General features: G+C 42.2%; 1 protein-coding gene across 3 annotated transcripts in view; it reads left to right on the forward strand.

The window, feature by feature from the left end:
- The window catches only part of TTC17 (tetratricopeptide repeat domain 17), a 112,641-nt gene extending 94,155 nt beyond the window's left edge, over window positions 1–18,486 (forward strand). For all 3 annotated transcript variants that reach the window (XM_061610812.1, XM_061610813.1, XM_061610811.1), the window contains exons 19-25: window positions 1,257–1,422; window positions 3,695–3,815; window positions 10,267–10,426; window positions 11,401–11,484; window positions 12,942–13,061; window positions 13,980–14,123; window positions 17,461–18,486. In XM_061610812.1, the coding sequence (XP_061466796.1) occupies window positions 1,257–1,422; window positions 3,695–3,815; window positions 10,267–10,426; window positions 11,401–11,484; window positions 12,942–13,061; window positions 13,980–14,123; window positions 17,461–17,592 (927 nt within the window). In that variant the 3' untranslated portion in view covers window positions 17,593–18,486. The remainder of the gene's footprint in view (window positions 1–1,256; window positions 1,423–3,694; window positions 3,816–10,266; window positions 10,427–11,400; window positions 11,485–12,941; window positions 13,062–13,979; window positions 14,124–17,460) is intronic.
- Window positions 18,487–20,670: the final 2,184 nt, after the last annotated feature.

Here is a 20,670-nt window from a genome sequence, read left to right on the forward strand (position 1 = left end):
GACCCCTGTTGCACTTTTTTGTCAGTGTTCTCATAATTTGTTGGAATCAATTAAAAATCAGCCATGTTCACAGAGTACCTGTAATCCTATTACTGACCTTGCCCCATACTCTGACCTTCATCTTCTGCAGTTTAAAAGTTAAAAAAAATGCCTGGCCGATTTTTAATTAATTTAAGAAATTTAACATTAAAGTCAATGATAAGCGTGGGAATGCTCAGTAAGAACCAACTGTCAGGGTTCTAAAAGCCAGACTCCCAGCTGCTGGGCTTGCCTAATCAGAGGGCCACACCAGACCTTTATTTCACTTTAGACAGTTACGGCTTCCCCCAGAGAATCCTGGGAAGTGTAGCTTGTGAAGGGTGCTGAGAAGAGACTCTTATTCCCCTGACAGAGTTCCAGTGGCCAGAGTGGTTTAACAGTCAGCTGCTCTGATTGAAGCCCTGTGAGGGGAACAGGGCCTTTCCTAGCAACTCTCAGCATTCTCAATAAGCATGCAAATGGTCAGACCTGTCCTCCCCTCCTCGTCCCTCCTATCACTTCCCTTTTGCCCCTTCCCTTCCTCTTCCTTTGCCCCTCTCCCCTCCCCATCCAATCCCCTCCTTCCCCCTCTTCCTCCTTCCGCTCCCCTCTCCTCCCCCATGGTCAGTTTTACCTATCCTAACCATGATTGCATGGGAGTAAATCCCATTGAACTCAATAAGCATGCAAATGATCAGACATGCCTTCCCCTCTCCTCTCCCTTCCTCCTCCTCCCCTGCCCACTCCAGCGCTTTAGCACTCTCTTCCTCTTATGCACTCGCCATATGCTCAGAGGCACATGTTACCACATTCTTCCAAGCTACACAGGAAGTGGATTGGACTGTGAAAGATCAACCCAAATTGTGTTTACATTTTGACAAATTTGTAGGGCAGTCCAATATCTCTGAGAGGAGTTCAGGTCTCCTGCTCCCCTGGTGCATTTACTATAGCTGCCAATTTCTCTGCTTTTTAAAGTTTGATAGAAATAGCTGTTGGCTATAGGTATGTTCTTAAACCACAAGGGTTTTTTTGCCTATTAGTGAATATGCTTATAGTTGTGCAATTTGATGCATTAAGATGCAACTAGAATGAGGAGGGGCTAGAGATACAGAAAAAAGGAAAACTGTCTGGAAATGGCCCTTGAAATCAACTCAGATTGCTCAGTCACCTAGCTCTTTATTCTTAACAGCATGCCTGATACATTTCGTTCTTACCCTTGCAATGTTTTTCTTTGACAGATAACATTCCAAGTAAAACGTGTAAAGAAACCCAAAACAAAAAACCTGGATCCACAAGAGCCTGCTGGAAGAAATGGAGAACATGGCAGAACTGGAGAAAATGAGAACCTTTACCAAATGGCACTAGAGATCAGTGGGCCAAAAATACCTGCCCCAGAGCCACCAGGTAATTTTTTCAAAAATTTATTTTTCAGAGCTTCAGGTTGTGTTTTAGTCATATATCAAGTGAATCAGAAGGAATGATTGTATAAGTCAAGGGTGGGGAACCTTTTTTAATGAAGCTGTTGATCTTTCTGTCCTGTGAGGACAGTGTAGCTTTTTATTACCATCAGTGTGATGGTGTTTGTTTATGTATAACATGATACAACTTTTCCCAGTAGCCCAAAATCATAATCATGTGAGTAGAATGAACACGAATGAAAGTGCAACTCAAGCCCTGAGGATTCTTCAGGTCACATTCAGCATACATGGAATATGAATTGGAACCAAACAAATAACCAAACTGTGAGATTCTGTGGGTTCAAATGTAACATAGGGCTTGATTAACCATTATGTTAAAATACTTTAGAATTAAGCTTGCAGTCAAATTGAGGTTTCTGAAAATACTTCTATGTAGAGCAATGCCTATTTCATTCCTTTTACTTAGCACCTGATAAGGAGCGGGACCTTTATTCCATGTTGGTGAAAACACTTTAAATGCTTCTAGTTAACCCTAACTTCACTCCTATTATATATATTGCATCTTTCTATCAAGAACCATCTATTGGAGATGTGTAAGCAAAATGGCAATACCAAACACAGCAGCTGAGTTTGGTTGTAATTCCAAGGAAACAAATGGTTCCCACCTACTGGGCTATCTCATTCTCTTTTATTCTCTCTTTAGTGGCATGGTTTTGTGGGAGAAGCCCTCATGCTACCACCCTGGGGCTAGGAGAAGCCCAAACAGGTTGATCAGAGCAGCAAAGTTCCCAGTATTCCTTTCCCCATCCCACCATCAACCCATTCACAATCTGCTTATCAAAAACTTGCCGGTGGAATATATTCAGCCAATATGTAGAGAAAATATTAGAGCTGTTCAGATTGTGTTTGTGGTTGCAAAATTTCAGCTGTCAGGATACAGATCCCAAAGTGCTATTAGCTTGGAGTTTCCTATGGCCTTTTACCTTAGGACTAGTATTGATAATTATATTTTCATTATACGTTTTTCCACGTATAAGTTAATGACTGAAATGAGGAGGCAACAGAAGATTGCAGTGGCGACTTTCATAATTAGAAAAATGCATCTTGTGATTTTTTTTCAGACACAAAAGTAACCAATGTAATATTCTGCATGTCCCCCAATTTAGACATTCCACTGCTGCTATGATTAGACCCCTCACATGAGCAGTTATTTATTTATCCTAGTTAGCCAGCTGCACTCGTTCTTACTTTGCTGCATGCACTGCATAATTTGGCTTAACTGTAAGTATAGTTCATTATTACAATAACAAGCCACAGCAAGGCTTGGAATCCACCCCTCCGTTTTCCTAGTCTGCCAGTGCTGCTAGTAGGAGATCTGTGGATTAACTGTAGCTTAGTGTTATGTCCAACCCAGACAAACTGTGGTGAGGCTTAGCTATGGTTAGCAGAAACAAACCAACTCTGACTATTTGGACCCATTTCAATCCAGCCTCTGGCCTGAGTTTCACACTGAGACAAGTTTGGTCACTCTGGTTGATAACTTGCTTCAGGAGAGAGATGGCGGAGTTTGATCCTTTTGGTTCTCCTCGATCTCTCAGTGGTTTTTGATACAATTGATCATGGTATCCTCCAGGAGTGATTCTGTGGGTTGGGAGTTGGGAAACAGTGGAATGGTGGTTCTGCAAAGCCATAGCTCAGTGGTAGAGCATCTGCTTTGCATGCAGAAGGTCTCTGGTTCAGTCACCGGCATCTCCAGGTAGGCCTGGGAAATGTCCCCTATCTGAAACACTGCCACTCAATTGAGATAATACTGAGCTAAATGGAAATGGTCTGGCTCGGTATAAGGCAGCTTCCTATGTTCTGGATAATAGTATTGGGTACGTTCTGCGTGACCCCTTGTAAAATAAGCTGTGGTGTTTTCCACAGGGTTCCATTCTGTCCCCAATACTACTTAACATCCATATGAAGACGTTGGACATAGTCAACGGGGTTTGAAGTTCAGTGTCCCCATTATACAAATGATACCTAGTTCTGTATCTCTGTACCATCTGAATCAGATGTAGCTCTACTGATGTCAAACTGGTGCCTGGAGCAGGTAATCAGCTAAATGAAGGTCAATAAACTGAAGCTGAATCCTGACAAGACAGAAGCACTGTTGGTGGATGGTTCTCTGGTATAGGGTATTCTAAAGAAAAACAACTGAGGAAACTCTTACGGTGGCATTCTTTTAAAAAACAACCTTGTTTGCTTCTTTCCAGGAAAAAGGCGAGATTATCGCAGCTTGGGTTGGCCAAGTCCTGATGAGTGCATAAAACTTCGCAGAGTAGAGCTTACTACAGTAGCCAGCACATGGCTAGCTGTTTCTGCTAAAAATATTGAGTGAGTATTTTTACTATGAAACGAAACTGGGTTAGTGCACAAACTAGGACAAACTAAAGCAACTTTCACTAGCTTAATGCCCTCCAGCTGTTCTGGACTCCAACTCCTAGCATGCTGACTGGAGCTGATGGGAGTTGGAGTCCAAAACAGCTGGACATTTTGACAAAGTCTGATCAGTGGTCTAAAATATTCAGTGGGCTGCTACACTGAGCTGTGACTATACTGTAGGTAAGCTGTAGTCTTTCACCTACACCATTATTGAAGTTACTTATGTCATCTATAGTATCCCAGAGGTATTCACCTTCATGTGTTTTAATATCAGGTTTGTCATCACCTGTTAACATTGTCCTCCAGCAGTTTCTCCTGCCCTACAAAACATATGACTTATTACTGAACTGGTTCATAAATGACTTGGAGTTAGGAGTGAGCAGTGAGGAAATCAAGTTACAAAAAATACTCAGAATGGTGGCATCCACAGTAGATTATAAAGGGCTCCAAAAGCATCTCTCCAAACAGGACAAGAAAATGGCAAATGATACATATCTTTAATGTTGCATGCTCAGACAAAATCATCCTAATTTCATCTTTAGACTGACGGGATCGGAACTGTTTGTGACTACCTAAAAAATAATTTGGACTGTATGAAAACCTTGATTTACTGTTAAGCAGCACTTCACCACTGTATTTTAACCTGAACATTTGTGTATGTCCTTAACAACTGTTAAGTCATCTTTGGAGCTTTGTTACAGAAGCAGATAACCTCAGATCTGTGTGAGTTGCTGCCCTGTGTAGAATGCCACTTTTTCCAGGTAGCCTGCTCGATATTTTTGCTGCTAAACCAGTACCTCAGCCTGGCTGATACAATACAGTGCTGAGTGGGCACTAAACAAGTAATCCCTCAACAGAATCCTGATTCTGGAACTTGCAGTCTGGCCTATTAACAAATCAATTAGCCCTCATGAAATTTTGCTGGCACTATCAGCATTTTTGCCATTCTACTGTGGGAAGGTCAAATCTGATGCTGAGAGAATGAGGTATCTAGGATTTGGAAGCTTGCTATTAGTAGCCCACCTGTAGGAAAACTGTCAGTTGTTTTCTTACTCGATTAGTAATTTCTGGATATTGCAGGGAACGATGGCACTGGATTTGAGTGAACTACTGCTCTCTTAGACAGTCCTATAAGAGCATGTTACACAAGCTGACAGAGAGCCTCCATGCATTAGAAACTCATTCTCCAAGATGAGGGTCGAATCTGTCACTTTTTTGAAAGGAAGCTCCATTTTTTTCTTAAGATGAACTCATTGTCAATTGAGAAAAGGTATGCAAACATGCCTGCTGAAACAAATTCAGCTGATCAGCTTCAAATATCAGGGCAATGAAACAGAAGCATATATCAATTATTAAGCAGCAGACTACTCACAGAATAGCTACGCTTGGAGGAGACAGTGGGCTCAATGTTGCATGCACACTTCAAGATCCTCCAGGTTTTTACATAACCATGCAAAGAATGTTTGGGGATGCTGTATACTTTTCTGCTGTAAACGATTGTGCCAGAACACAGAGGCAAGGGGTGGCAACAAAAGGTGTTACACAGTAACACACCAGCCCTCAGCCCTCAAAAAGCTAGTGCAGAAGCAACAAGCCAGCCCTGGGGATGCATCTTTTAAGATGTGGGTATTAAGATGCATGTGAGTAGGAAGTAACATTCAGGCTAAACTATTGCAGTGTATCTCCTCTGGGGCTGCCTTTGTTAAACTACTTGAACAATAACTGGTTCAGAATATGGGAGCTTGATTACCAGCTAGTTCATTTGGTTCGAATGCATCTTACTAGTTTTGAAAAGTTTCACTGGCTTCCTGTTTGCCTCTGGGAACAGTTAAAATTGTTGGCTTAATGCTTAAGTTCTATAGGGATTGGAATCAAGATACCTAAGTCTGCTCATCTATTAAGATTATCATCAGAGGCCCTTCTCTGGGCACCCTCCACCATTAGAGGTGAAGTGGAGACCACCCAGGGAAAGGACCTTCTTGATAGTGATGTCCTGGTTTTAGAATGGTCTCCTCAGAGCTCAGGGCCTTGTTTAGTGAACTTTACGCCCCAGGCTAAAGACCTTTTTTTCACCCCCTGGACTTTTAATGGTCAATAAAGTTGCAGCTGCCATTTTAGGTTTTATTAATTATTCTTAGGGTTGGATTCAGACTAACAGTGCAGTCTTATGCATGTCTACTCAAGAGTAAGTCACATTGATTCAGTAATACTTACTCACAGGTAAATGTGTGTAGAATTCCAGCCTAACTTGTACTAACTATTGGATACCAGACTAAGAAACATCAAGATTGCTTTGATGACAATGATACTGAGCCTGAACATATCATCGACAAGAAAAGGAAAGCCTTCTGGATATGGCAGAATGACACTAACTGTGCTGCTAAAAAGAAAATCTATGCCAGTGCAAAATATGAGGTCCAACAAAGAACTAGAGAACTTAAGAACGCCTGGTGGATAAAGAAAGCTCAAGAAATCTAGCATTTTGTAGATGCTCATAATATACAGGGCTTTTTTAATGCCACAAAAGCCATCTATGGACCAACAAATTATGGTACGAATCCCTTACGTTCAGTGGATGGTACCAAACTTCTTAAGGATAAAGAGTCTATTGCACTGTGCTGGAAAGAGCATTACCATGACCTCCTTAATCGTAATTGTATTGTGGCTGGTGAGGTCTTCTTGCAAATTCTGCAACAACAAATTTGAGATGAACTTGCAGTATCCCATAATTTGGATGAAGTCAGTAAAGCCTTAATCAAATGAAGAATAACAAAACTAGTGTACCTAATGGTATTAATGCTGAACTCTTTAAAGAACGTGGGCCTGAACTTACACAATTTCATAAGCTCATCAAAAAGATCCGGATGAGGGAGGAGATCCTGGAAGACTTGATCACTCTTTTTAAGAAGGGTGATAGAACAGATTGTGGGAACTATGGAGGCATCTCTCTTCTTGCTACCACAGATAAGATCCTTGCAAGGATCCTCGCAGATTGCCTCCTACCTATCTCAGAAAATGGTTTCCGGCCTTCCAGGGAGATAGTGGACATGATCTTCACTGCATGACAGCTTCAAGAAAAATGCCGGGAGCAAAACCGACCTTTATATATGGCATTTATTGATCTGACTAAGGCCTTTGATACTGTGAATCAAACCGCTCTCTGGACCATCCTTCTGAAAATTGGATTCCCTGATAAATTTGTGAATATTTTGCAAGTCCTTCATGAAAACATGACAGCGACAATTCTGGATAACAATGGCTTTCAGAGAGATCCATTCAAAGTCAGATCGGGCGTAAAACAGGGATGTGTCATTGCTCCAACCTTATTTGCTATTTTCATTGTTATGATTCTACACCTTATTGAGGGGAAACTTCCTACTGGTATGGAAATCATATATCGATCAGATGGAAAGCTTTTTAATCTCAGGAGGCTGAAAGCAAAAAGTAAGGTAATTACAACCTCTGTCATAGAACTTCAATATGCCAATGATAATATAGTCTCCGCACATTCAGAGAAAGATCTTCAAACTATCCTAAATGTCTTTGCAGAAGCATATGAAAAGCTTGGCCTCTCACTTAATATATATAAAAAAACAAAGTGCTTCATCAGCAGGTGCAAACTAGTCCCTCTGTAGCACCATCAATCCAGCTTAATGGTGCAGTGCTGGAGAATGTTGCTCACTTTTCTTATCTTTATTTATTTATTTATTTATTTTCATTTATAAACCGCCCATAGCGAGTAGCTCTCTGGGCGGTGAACAAAACAAGATTAAAATACAGTATTACAATAAAATCAATAACAAACAGCAGCAAATTAAACGAAAAACATTGAATATAAAACATTGAACATTAAAATGCCTGGGAGTATAGCCAGGTCTTAACCTGGCGCCTAAAAGAAAGTACCGTAGGAGCCAGACGTATCTCCTCAGGTAGGCTGTTCCACAGTTCGGGGGCCACCACAGAAAAGGCCCTAGATCTAATAACAATCCTCCGGGCATCCTGGTGAGTTGGTACCCGGAGGAGGGCCTTGGATACTGAACGAAGTGAACGGGTAGGTTCATAGCGGGAGAGGCGTTCCATCAGATATTGTGGTCCCACACCGTGTAAGGCTTTATAGGTCAAAACCAGCACCTTGAATCTGGCTCGGAAACAGATAGGCAGCCAGTGCAAACGGGCCAGGACAGGTGTTATATGCGCGGACCAACGGGTCCTCGTCAACAACCTGGCTGCCGCGTTTTGCACTAGCTGAAGTTTCCGAACGGTCTTCAAGGGCAGCCCTACGTAGAGCGCATTACAGTAGTCCAGTCTAGAAGTTACCAGAGCGTGAACAACTGAGGCGAGATCGTCACTGTCGAGATAGGGGCGTAGTTGGGCTACTAAGCGAAGATGGTAAAACGCATTCCGTGCCACTGAGGCCACTTGAGCCTGAAGCGACAAGGAAGGGTCAAAAAGGACCCCCAAACTACGAACCTGTTCCTTCAAGGGGAGTGTAACCCCATCTAGAACAGGATGAACATCCACCATCTGGGCAGGTAAAGGGCTCACCAACAGTGTCTCGGTCTTGTCTGGATAGAGTTTCAGTTTATTAGCTCTCATCCAGTCCATTATCGCGGTCAGGCAACGGTTCAGCACATCAACAGCCTCACCTGAAGAAGGTGAAAAGGAGAAGTAGAGTTGCGTGTCATCAGCGTACTGATGGCAACGCACTCCAAAACTCCTGATGACCGCACCCAGAGGCTGCATGTAGATGTTAAAGAGCATGGGGGACAAGACCGACCCCTGAGGGACTCCACAATGGAGAGTCCAGGGTGTCGAGCAATGTTCCCCAAGCACTACCTTCTGGCGACGATCCGCTAAGTAGGAGCAGAGTCACTGCCAAGCAGTGCCCCCAACTCCCAACTCCGCGAGCCTCCCCAGAAGGATACCATGGTCGATGGTATCAAACGCCGCTGAGAGATCAAGGAGAATCAACAGAGTCACACTCCCCCTGTCCCTCTCCCGACAAAGGTCATCATACAGGGCGACCAAGGCTGTTTCAGTGCCAAAACCGGGCCTAAAACCGGATTGAAACGGATCCAGATAATCGGTTTCATCCAAAAGCGCCTGGAGCTGGCCGGCGACCACCTGCTCCAAGACCTTGCCCAAAAAAGGGACATTCGCCACCGGTCTATAGTTGTTCAAAATATCTGGGTCCAAAGAAGGTTTCTTTAGAAGAGGTCTCACTACTGCCTCCTTGAGACTACCAGGGACTACTCCCTCTCTCAAGGAGGCATTTATCACCTCTTTGGCCCAGCCGGTGGTCTTGGCAGCCATCTCTCTGTAAAAGCTGACATCGAACTTAAATTCAGCATCTTCTGAGCTCTGTGAGTTCCACATTCTCCCCAATGAAACGTAGAGGGTTCAAGGATCAGGATATTTGCAGGGAGACCAAATGCTTATTTACAAAGCCATTGTACTACCAACCTTACTGTACGCCTGTGAAACATGGACCACAACATAAACACCACTCCGAACTTCTTGAAAGATTCGACCAATGCTGCCTCTGGAAAATTCTGCTAATTACTTGGGAAGATGGATGGAATAACGTTACCATTTTGGAGGAAGCAAAGACCACTAGTGTTGTAACAATGATCCTTCAACATCAACTTTGCTGGACCTGCCATGTTGTTCAAATGCCTGATTACCATCTTCCAAAGCAGCTACTTTACTCCCAAGTTAAGGATGGAAAACAGAATATCGGTGGACAGCAAAAGAGGTTTAAAGATGTTCTTAAAGATAATCTAAAAAAATGTAACATGAGCATCGAGAACTGGGAAGTTTTGGCCCATGAGCGTCCCAATTGGAGGTCGGCTATTATCAAAGGTGCTATGGACTTTGAAGAAGCATGAGTACAGGTCGAACGGGACAAACAAGCTAAGCGGAAGGCACATCAAGCAAATCTTCATCGCAACTGTCTTTCATCTGGAAACCTATGCCCTCACTGTGGGAGGCTGTGTGGATCTAGGAGTGGTCTCCACAGTCACTTATGAACCCACTGTTAAAGACCTTACCTTGGAAGACTATCTTACTCAGTCATGAGTGATCACCAATGAATGGATGAGTTGGAGTTGTCCAACCCTTCGTGTTTTTAGGATGGGCTTTTAGTGCTGTATTTTAATGTTGCTGCTTATTTACTGTTGTTTTAAATTTTATTGATAAGTTGCTGGAGAGGATTAAAATTATAAAGCAAGGTAGACATTCTTACAATAACTAAATAAATAATTTGAAACCTACTGGTAGGGTGTAGACATATATTGCATAGTAGAAAAACTGTTGCTGTATTGGAACTGTTGCTCCTTCTGCCTCCAACCTCTTTCTCTGAAGACTATTTACAATTTTGCCTTGGCCTTCCCTTCCTTTCTAGTATTACAAAACACATAGATTTTGCAACTCAGCTGCAAGAACCTGCCATGGAACCTCTTTGCAATGCCAACCTACCTGCCAGCATGCATACCTTGGATCACCTTCAGGGTGTTGCCAATCGGGCTAGTCTTCATTACATGGGAGAGAGCCAGCTGAAAGAGGTAGGCTTCTGCTATCATGTGGACTCCACACACACTGGTAAGAAGCTACAGGCCCTTTTCCCTGGGCAATGTAGCCTACCATTAGCAATGACTAATTGCCACCAGTAGTTCAGCAGCATGTATGAAATAGATGTTGACAGATTGCTTCCTACTGGACTAAACCATATGGCTGCGCCAGCACAAAAACTTTCTAGTGCTTCCAGCTTTTATTTGGCATTAAACCAGATGCTCCAGAAATCTATGAAAAAGTATGTGCAATATGAAAAATATGTACATACTGGCCTGTATTCAACTAACTTGTTGCGCTAGCGGAAGCCAGTAAAAGGATTCCTGCTAGTGCAATAGGACTCCCTCCCCCCAAGCACCCTCCCATGCCCTCCCCAAGTCTGTTCTGGAGGGTCAGGACACCCCCCCCCCAGAACAGCGAATGGGGGGCGGAGAAGGGAAATTGTTCTGTTGGGCAACCAGAAATGCTCACACTGACAGAGCAATCATCTTAGTGCTACATTGAATTGCTTCTGTTTAACATTTATTTAGTGCCAGTCATGTGCTAACACATTACATGGTAACAGGAGATGGCGTGCTCACACAGAAGAAGCCCTGGTTGAGCGATCCTGCCATGTGACTTGTGTGGATCAGAAGTTCATATTCAGTGATGCTGATTCCACCACAACCCTAACAAAATCATGCAAAAGTTATCATGTAGGCTATCAAACAGAAGTACCAGTAACTGAATGGGCTGATACTGGCCTGGCTTCTCATCGTTACCAGCACATAAGTAGCTCTGTTCTGGTACTACTGTCCCTATCATGAAACTGTGTTTGTTGGATACCAGAAAGCTTATGATACAGATATGTGAGCACTGTGCTCAGCCTTGTCAGAAGGGAAGAGATTAGAGCATCCTGATTTTAAGATGCGGTTGAATTGATTTGGTTGTAACTTTCTCTGAACTGTTGTCTTTTCTTGTCCCTCAGGTGTTGCAGACTCTTGGGAAAGACCATTATCCACCACAATCTTTAGAACAAGTTGGTACTCGAATAGCCAAAGTTCTTGAAAAGGTGGGTGCACACAACCAAGAGCATACAAGTTTATATTGTCCAAAATTTCCTCTTTCTACTCTTCCACAAAGCATCAATAGAAATATCAATTAAATATGTTATTAATTAATTATAAATTATTGCGGTAGGGAGAGTTTGTTCAAAAATAAACAACATCTGACTAATAACAATATTTTTTTCTTTTAAATCCCATCACTTATTTTCTGAGTGCTGCTCAAATATTTTGAACGTTTGTCTTAATTATTTGAATTCCCAACAAAGAATAGAGACAAGATTTTTCTTCAGTTTTTAAAATTAAAAAAAATGCATGTCTGATGGCCCTCGGCCCAAAGCTTGAATGAGGCAGCTGTGTATTACTCATAATGAAACATATCAAGAACTAAAGCTTCTCCTTCTTATAACTATTTCTGACATGGAACACATCCCCTAAAAGGTGCTTAAGCTTAGACTTTGACCTACCTCCAAAGGGAATAACTTCTTATTTGGTGAAATAGCTGGGAGCTCCTATCATGTCTCCCTCACCATTTGATATGATAGAATCAAACTGATATTCTCTGGTCAATCTTTGAGATAGTGGCAGACCATATGAAAAGTAGTAAGCTCTTCAAAATATTGAGGAAGGGCAATGTTAACTGAAAACAGCACCATAAATTAGACCAGAAATAACATATGCACCTCTGATGCTGCTAAAGTCAGCAGCGATTGATGTGCCGGCATTGTGCACCTGGCTTCTCGACACAGACCATTGCAGCAGCTTACTGGGAGGGGTCAGGTGTGGGAAGCTTGGTGCAGGTGTGGAGGAGCCAGTCTGAGGCTCCTGCACCCACACTGTGCTGAGCTCACCGTCCCTTACCCCTCTCAGTAAATAGCAGCAATGCTGAGCAGCAGGAAGCCAGCTGCGCAACACCGCCCTGCCTGCCCCGCCCTGCAGACTGCTGCTGGCCAAAGGGCCCGTTTGCCATTTCCCTTTGATGCTGTGCCAGAGTCTTAGACCTTCCCCCCAATTCAGCCATGTACCTTTTCAGAGACTATACAGTCTCTGTTGGTCCTCTTGAAAAACAGGCATATTGGTGTTTATCCCAGGCTGATTCTTTCTCCTTGCCTCTGGCCACACAACTCCTTCAAAACACCTCATGGGAAATCAAATTCATAACCAGTAGTGAAAATAGTTGCAGAAAATCCCCACAGAGTGACAGTATTTCTGCACTTAACAAAAGACAATATTCTGATCTTGTAAGAAAGCACATAGCTGTTGTAACTATTACGAACATCTTTGTGCATCTTTCAATAGGATGTCACCTATATAGACAAGATGTGTATTAAACAAAGGTAAGTTTTTAAATGCCTTAATTTTGGTAGAAGCTTAAGATGGAAGAGGAAAATAACAAGGGCTTGGAACAAATTTAAGTGACACATTGTAATGTTTTCCTTCCATCTTGTTTTTTATGCCACGCCAGAATCAAACCTCTTGGGTCCTCTCCAGCATGGCAGCCCTCTATTGGAGAGTAAAAGGTCAAGGGAAAAAAGCAATTGACTGCCTCCGGCAAGCCTTGCATCATACACCCTATCACATGAAGGTGTGTATAGCGTAACCCGTCTTGGATGTCAGGTGTCTGATTTCCAGCTTTCAGTTTGTATGCCAAAGTTTATATGTTTTCACTGATTCTCACGCCTCCAGAATATCTATCACATGTATAAATAACTGAATACAGAAGTTTCAAGACTGCCCTTAAGGCTATCACCTACACCTTCAAAACAGATATAATGTGTGGCAGAAACACTTCCACTCACACTACTGGAGATTAGCTTACTGATTTCAGTTGTTGGCTGCAGCCTCTTGCTGCCGCTGAAAAGCTGTTCCAGAGAGTCGGGTCACTCCAGGGCAGTGTGCAATGCAGCATGGGAGACTGCAGCTCAGGGAATATATGGCATACACACACAGGCACACAAATACGCACTAACTCACTTACTCAAGGACAAAAATTGTAAATGATCATTTGGATACAAGCCTATATGGCGTAACAGAGGCTAGCTAAGTTTGAATGATTGTGATCCTCCCATAATAGAAGACAAATCAAGGTGCAAGCCTACATATTAACAGAAAGATGATCTGAACTTTTCAAGATATAAGCCCACCAAATGTTCTGCAGAAAAAAAATTTGGAAGGTGTATCAACTCCACATGATTGATTGATTTAGGCAAATATTGCAGAGGTTCTTCTGTTGGCACACTCTCAGTTAAATGAGGCTATAAGCCTACTACAGTAACAAGTGCTCTAGAACAGTTGTCATTCTTTTTTGCCATTATACATTAAAACCTGTTTATTGGCAATGGGGGGAATCCCCCCAAAATGAAAGCTAGAACTGACTCTAATAAGCAGAGTCAGTTCTTTCAACAGCCATTGTTTTAAATGACTTAATTCAGCAACATATTCCTCATGACCTAAAGCAACATATTCTTCTCACTGGATTTGTTCCACTTTTCTTCTCTTTCAGGATGTGCCACTCATAAGCCTTGCAAACATCTTCCACAATGCAAAGCTTTGGAATGATGCTATCATTGTTGCTACAATGGCAGTAGAAATTGCTCCACACTTCGTTGTCAATCATTTCACACTGGCTAATGTCTATGTAGCAATGGTGAGTAAATTATCTCTAGATTATGTTCCGTTTCCTTTTATACCATTCTGAGGCTCCAGGGTTACAGATGGGTAGAGTTTAGGAACACGGAAAGAAACCCCAAATGGAGGTGGTTAGCATGTAGCAATGAATTGGTAGATAGAAAGGGAGTCTTCCTTTTTGATTATCTTCTGGCTAATTCTCGAAAGGCTGTGTGGACACCTCTAGCTTGCAAATTCAGATCTGGTCCCCTTCTGAGCTGGGTGTGTGTGTCTTCCCCAGTCCCTGCTGTTAGGCTGTAGGGCAGCCTCCTGCATTGTGCTTTGGTACTCCACTCTCCCTTAGGATCTTAGATTGGGAGGACAGAGGGCTTGTTCAGCATCCATGGTCATCATCTTCCTTCCTGGAGTAGAGTTTTAGGCACCCACACAATTCATGAGATGTTCCCCCTTGTTCTTAAGCCTGACTGACATTAAATAGGCCATCACAGGCTGCAAAAGCATCTCTGTTGAGGGGGAGGGTTATCAAGACCATCAAGGATTTCCAGAAGAGGGCATCACATCACTGGCAACCCGAAAACAGCACCATGCTCCTTTTCTTCCCATGTCACACTCTGTTGCCCTGGCAACCACCATCTCTCCAGCAGCCACCAGAGGCATGGCTAGCTCTGTTTAAAAAACAAAAATCAGGCTACTTCTTTTTGTCCAGGATGAACTGCTACAAGGTGGCCCTGGGAGGGTCATTCTTGTTCTCAACAAAGCTACAGAGTATACAGTGGCTATGGTTTTATATCTTAGATTCTCTTTACACATATTTGTACCCACACAGATGCAATTATATGTAAAAACATCTGCTCTTGTGGTTCTCCTGGCAGCAAGTTTACATAATGTGCAAGTTATACATTTACTAACATGTGGCTTGTGTGTATAGTCACATGGGTAGAAAAAGACTTTACAAGTCAACATGGGAACAATTACAGAAACAGCAGCAATCCTGCATTTCAGTACAAGTAATACCAAAATGTTGGTTACATATATTGCCTTAATTGTAGGAAGTTGCTGATAATTGACCTTGCACTTCCCTGTAAATAATATTCAAGCAATGTTCTTTGTCTCCACTATCTTACAACAAGGGATAGTCTTCATTCAAATAAGGGAGAAATATTAAGGGGGAAATTAGCGGGGAAGGGAGGAATAGCCAATGACCTGTCATGACCTTCTGCCAGTCTAATATTTAATAAAAGTCAGGAACTTTTGGGTCATTAGGGAGTGCACTAACCTTATGAATTAGTACACTGGATGTGAGGAACATCTTGACATGAGAATGTTAGCAGGTTAGAAGTGTTCTTTTCTGGTATAAGAATAGTAGGGAGCAACAGCAAAGGAGGAAATAGATCTTAGCTGATGCTGCCATTAAACCCTGTGGTTCTTCAGCAATGAACTGATTTTCTTTCACTCTCTTTGCTTATACTTATTCTGAGAAGACTCAAACCTCATTGGTTCATCTTGTCATGCATAACTCTACATGACTCATCTCTTCCTGCTAGAATCCTTTGCTACATACTTCATAAACTGGTCCTTGTCATTTTCATACCTTTCATTCAAAAACTGTAAGCCTTTTCAAAGTTCTTAAAAAGCTACACCACTCGGCAAAATATGAATTATATCCATTTACAGAAGGCAGTGCTAAACTGAAAAGAAGTTGTGCTAAGTCACTGAAGAGCTATAAACTAGTTAGAAAAAAATGAACAAGTTCAGTTTATTTATCACTAGCAGCCTCATACCTGGCATTGCTCAGGAATTCTAAGAAGGCAAAAAAAATCAGTGCAGTTTTGAAAGGTTCAGTTCATCATCTTGATTCAAAATGGCATCCAATTGTATCCAAATATAGATGCAAACCTGCTGTTTGATCTCAGGAACCATCATGCAAAATTAAGTCCATATGTATCATGGAATAACTTAAGAGGTGTATAAATGCATATTGCTCAGACAAACAATTTTCCAAAATTCATAGTAGAGTCTATCAGATTACCTATCTGATCTCATCCAAGGACCTCCAGGTTTGTAGATACTTCTGTTTTGATTAAGGACTTTGTCCTTTGAGCATTGGCCATCCATTCAAAACTTCCACTGCCTGTGTCTGTCAGAGTCATGAAGTACAGATCTATGATTTCAGTCCAATTTATGTTACTTCTATGATACTGTAGTCAACAATAACTGATCCTCATGGGTAGCAGTATGTATGGTGGCTTCTTATGCACTGCTGATGTGATTGAAATGAGCTGATGTATACTGTACATTGCTTCACACAGGTAGCTTCTCATGTGGAACAGTGTGCATGCAACTCCATTTTACAGTGGCTACCATGAAACAAAGATAAGATATGAATTGAGCATCAGGCCTCTTTGTCCTTATGCAAAGGCCCAGATTGGACATACCCTTAGCCATATTTTAGCACTACAGGAATGAACAGAAACAAGTCTCAGATTTGCACACTTTGCTTCCCTTTTTTCGAGCGTGGCTGTGAGAAAGAGATTGGAAGCATCTATTTCTGAGTTTACTGCAATTTGTTGTTACATCCAACAAGGTTAGCTGAAACTATGGTTTACTGAAGGATACTAAAATTAAACTGTGGTTTCTGATTCTGTCTTTTTCCAGCAAAATGCAGTGCAAGTTTTGTGCTTTTCTTTCATATTGTCAGAGCACAAGCCCTTCCTCCTCTTCTCCTAGCCTTAGCCATCTCTTCAGCTTAATTGCCGCTGGGAGAGTGCAGAAATGCTGGGCTGCTGCCACATCACTTCCAACCCAACTTTGTTTACATCCAGTTGGGCTGCCTATGATGCCAAACGAACACAAACCAGTCTCACTCCGTGCACATCATTTACAGTTCCCAGTTCATATAACAGCAAATTGAGGTCAGCTTAAACCAGAAAGGGGTCAAGACTTGAGAAGGCTCATTTGCATATCACTAAACTATGGTGTAATGTTTAAACCAAGCCTATAAAAGCTTCACTAACAACTGCCGTGCAATATTTATGCTTGAAGCTTCACACCTAGCCAGCAGTTGTTTCCTGTGAAGAACTGCAGAATAGCTCAGGAGCAGTCCAATCCACAGAGCCTCCTACCATGACAATAAAATTGATTTTGTAACAAGAATGGTGGAGGTACATTGAGCCCAGTTTCTTGTTTTCATTGGTGTGGGCCCATTAATATCCTACTTTTTAATTAACAAGGAGAGAAATTAGCCTGAGGTTCACCACAATAGTCCAATTGCTTAGCATAGTACCTATTCTGTGTATACTACACTGGGACCTATGGTACTTTGACCACTAATCATTTTGTATCTATGGTCCCTACAGGAAGAATTTGAGAAGGCTATGAGATGGTATGAATCAACACTGAAACTCCAGCCTGAGTTTGCACCAGCAAAGAATCGAATCCATGCCATTCAATGTCATTTACTCATGAAAAAAGAAAGACATTCTCCTTAAGGATCACAATCTTCTTCGGGTTTTTTCTTTGTCTTTTAAAGACAACAAAATCATTGTTCACTATTATGCTTGTAATGAGGTTTGCTAATATAAATTGGGAAACCAAGATTTCTAATAAGAATTAAGGATTGTTTTTATTGTTCAGAAACACAGGAGCACAGTAAAAACACTTTACTAAACATCTGTATAATTAAATACTGAGCCCAGAAGCCTTCCACATGCCTGTGACCCAAATATCATTAGATTTTCCATAAAACCCAAATTGGTGCCAGCATAGAATGTAGCCTGCTTCTTGTGTAACATACCTATGAAAATGCAAAGCACATTATTGCACTAGACACTGTATGTAGGAAAAAGCTTTTCATCCATCGAGAACTCATGTTTTACCACCTCTCCCAGTCCGTGTTAACAGCATTTCCAGCTCAGAGATAGACTGTGAGATAACAATGCAGGTGGTCGCAGACTATTTTTATCTTTTGTTTTTGTTGGGAGGGCAGGGAGGGAAGGAGAAGAAACAATGAGCACATCATCTAGTGTCAAATAATTTGTATTTTGGTTACAAGAAGAAAAGGGAAATAAAACAATGTTATTTAAGAAATTTTATATCCACATATAGTTGAAGCCCTCTGCAGCCCTTAGTCTGACTTTACTAATTATTTGTTTTACCCAGCTTGAATGTAAGGTGCAAATGTTAAAGGCATGTGTATACACGCTCTTTCTCTCCATGGCTCTAAAAGTTAAGAGAAAGCAAGAGCATTTTAGCAAATAAGGCAAATTGTTTCCAATCAGCACCCACCTTAATCAGTGAAGGACCTGAAGCTCCATATCTCATTCTTGAATCAATAAGGGCACATAACTTCAGACAAAAATAAACAATTATGTTAATGAACAAAATGTTAGCCTCTCTTTTTTTAACAGTCAAATGTCTTTTACAGCATACCAACAATGCCATTTAGGCTCGCCTTGGGTGTTCACCAAGCCCATGATAGCCTCAGTGACACAACTCAGGCAGCAGAAAATTCACATTTACCCATATCTGGATGACCTCTTGATTACTCTCTGTCAGTGTTTCAGGCACTACAGGATGTCCAGAGGTTGCTACAGTGCCTGAGGCTACACAGACTCCTCATCAATGTAGAGAAGAACCATCTGGCTCTGTCTCACCAGCTTATTCACCTTGTAGACACCTCCACAGGGATCACCACTCTGGACCTAGACAGAATACCCAAAAACCAGTCCACAGTCCCTGCCCTAGTGGCCTGCATGTCAGCAGACCTGATGAACTTGGCTCACCTATTAGGACTCCTGATCTCCTGCACAGACCTAATTCTGTGGACAAGAGCCCACACCAGACAATTCCAGTAGCTGCTGCTGCCTCATCAGGTGGAGATTGCAGCTAAATTCCACAAACCCATCCTCCTGCTAGCAGGTCTCAAACAGTCTCTCTCATGGTGGCTACACCCCAGACATCTCCTGAAAGGAGCCCCAAATTCCCCCAGCAGAATAGTCACAACAGATGCCAGCCTACAAGGCTAGGGAGCGCACTGTCTACAGCAGACAGCTCAGGAGACATGGGGCAGTGGGAGAGAGGTCACAGCATAAATTGCCTGGACTGCAGGGCAGTGGCCCTAGCTCTCAAATTCTTCAGGGACCTCCTGTTCCACAAACATGTTAGGCCTCACAGACAATATTTCAATGAAAGCCCATCTGAAAAAACAAGGAGTGCCCAGATTTCACTGTCTACAACTGAAGACAGAGAGCATCATGGGATAGGTACAACTCATAGAATAGTGGAAGGGGCCTATAAGGCCATCAAGTCCAACTCAATCTGGCTTCCGTCAGCTCACCACATCAAGGGCGAGGTAAATGTAACAATAGACATCAGATCCTTCCAGGGGAGCAGGCCTTCAGTGCCAGAGCATTCAGGTTCATCTAGTCCAACTGGGTCATCCAGTTATCCTATTCGCATCACACCTCAAATCACAAAATTTCATGCTTTTATTCCAGATTCCAATCCCTAGGAGCAGAAGGAATAGATTCATTCAATATACCATGGCCTTGAGACCTGCTCTTCGCCTTCCTTCCAGCACCACTCATCACAAGAGTACTGCAAAAGGTCATGCCTAGAGCAAGAAAAGATCATACTAGTGGAACCCCAGGAAACCATAGTTCTTCTAAATTCTTCACCTATCAGTGTCTCCACCACTAAAACTTCCTCTGTCCTCATATCTTGTGCAAGGGCCTATCAGACATCCAGATCCAGATTGCTCAACCTAACTATCTGGATGTTGTACAGCAGACCCTCAGCAGAGCAAGAACAGTGGTCATAGAACCATGTTAGCCTCTAGAAGGGTGTCCACTAATAGGATCCATGAGGCAACATGGAAAGCCTTTGTCCGGTAGTGTAAGAGAAAGTAAGTGGACTTCTTAACAGCAGAAATTCCAGACATTTTTCACTTCCAGGACAGTTTGAACCAAGGGCTAAGCCCTAACACTTTAAAGTGCCAAGTGTCAGCTCTTTCGTCAGTGTCTTCCGGATCAGCACACTCCACCCTGTCCATGCATCCTCATGTCAAAAGGTTTTTGAGCAGGGCAGCATTAGTTTCTGCACCCACTATTCCTAGGGTTCCTTTATGGAAACTTCACTATGTGCTCAATACTCTCCCTTTTTGAACCTCTGGCCTCAGTCCTCTTGAGACTCCTAACTCTCAAGAAGCCTTAGTGGCTATCACCTCGGCCAAGATAGTGGAGGAACTGAGTACCTTGTCAGTCCAGGGTGACTTATCATTTTTCAAGAAGACAAAGTAATACTTAGAACTGATTCTTCTTACATTCCAAAGGTTATTTCCACCTTTCATTGGTCTGAGGAACTTATTATACAGCTACAAGAATGGCTGTGTACTATAGTCAGCATGGATTTTTCACATTCCACAATGTTAAATTGATATGCCCCCCTGCCATTCTGATGCTTCTCATAAGCTCATTTCAAAACAAAACCTTACAACACTTATAGTCCTGAACTCAGAAACGCTTGCTTAACAACCTTCTCAATTTTCATAGTAATACACAAACCAGTCA

Source organism: Rhineura floridana, chromosome 2 (assembly GCF_030035675.1).
Source record: "Rhineura floridana isolate rRhiFlo1 chromosome 2, rRhiFlo1.hap2, whole genome shotgun sequence".
Classification (NCBI taxonomy): domain Eukaryota; kingdom Metazoa; phylum Chordata; class Lepidosauria; order Squamata; family Rhineuridae; genus Rhineura; species Rhineura floridana.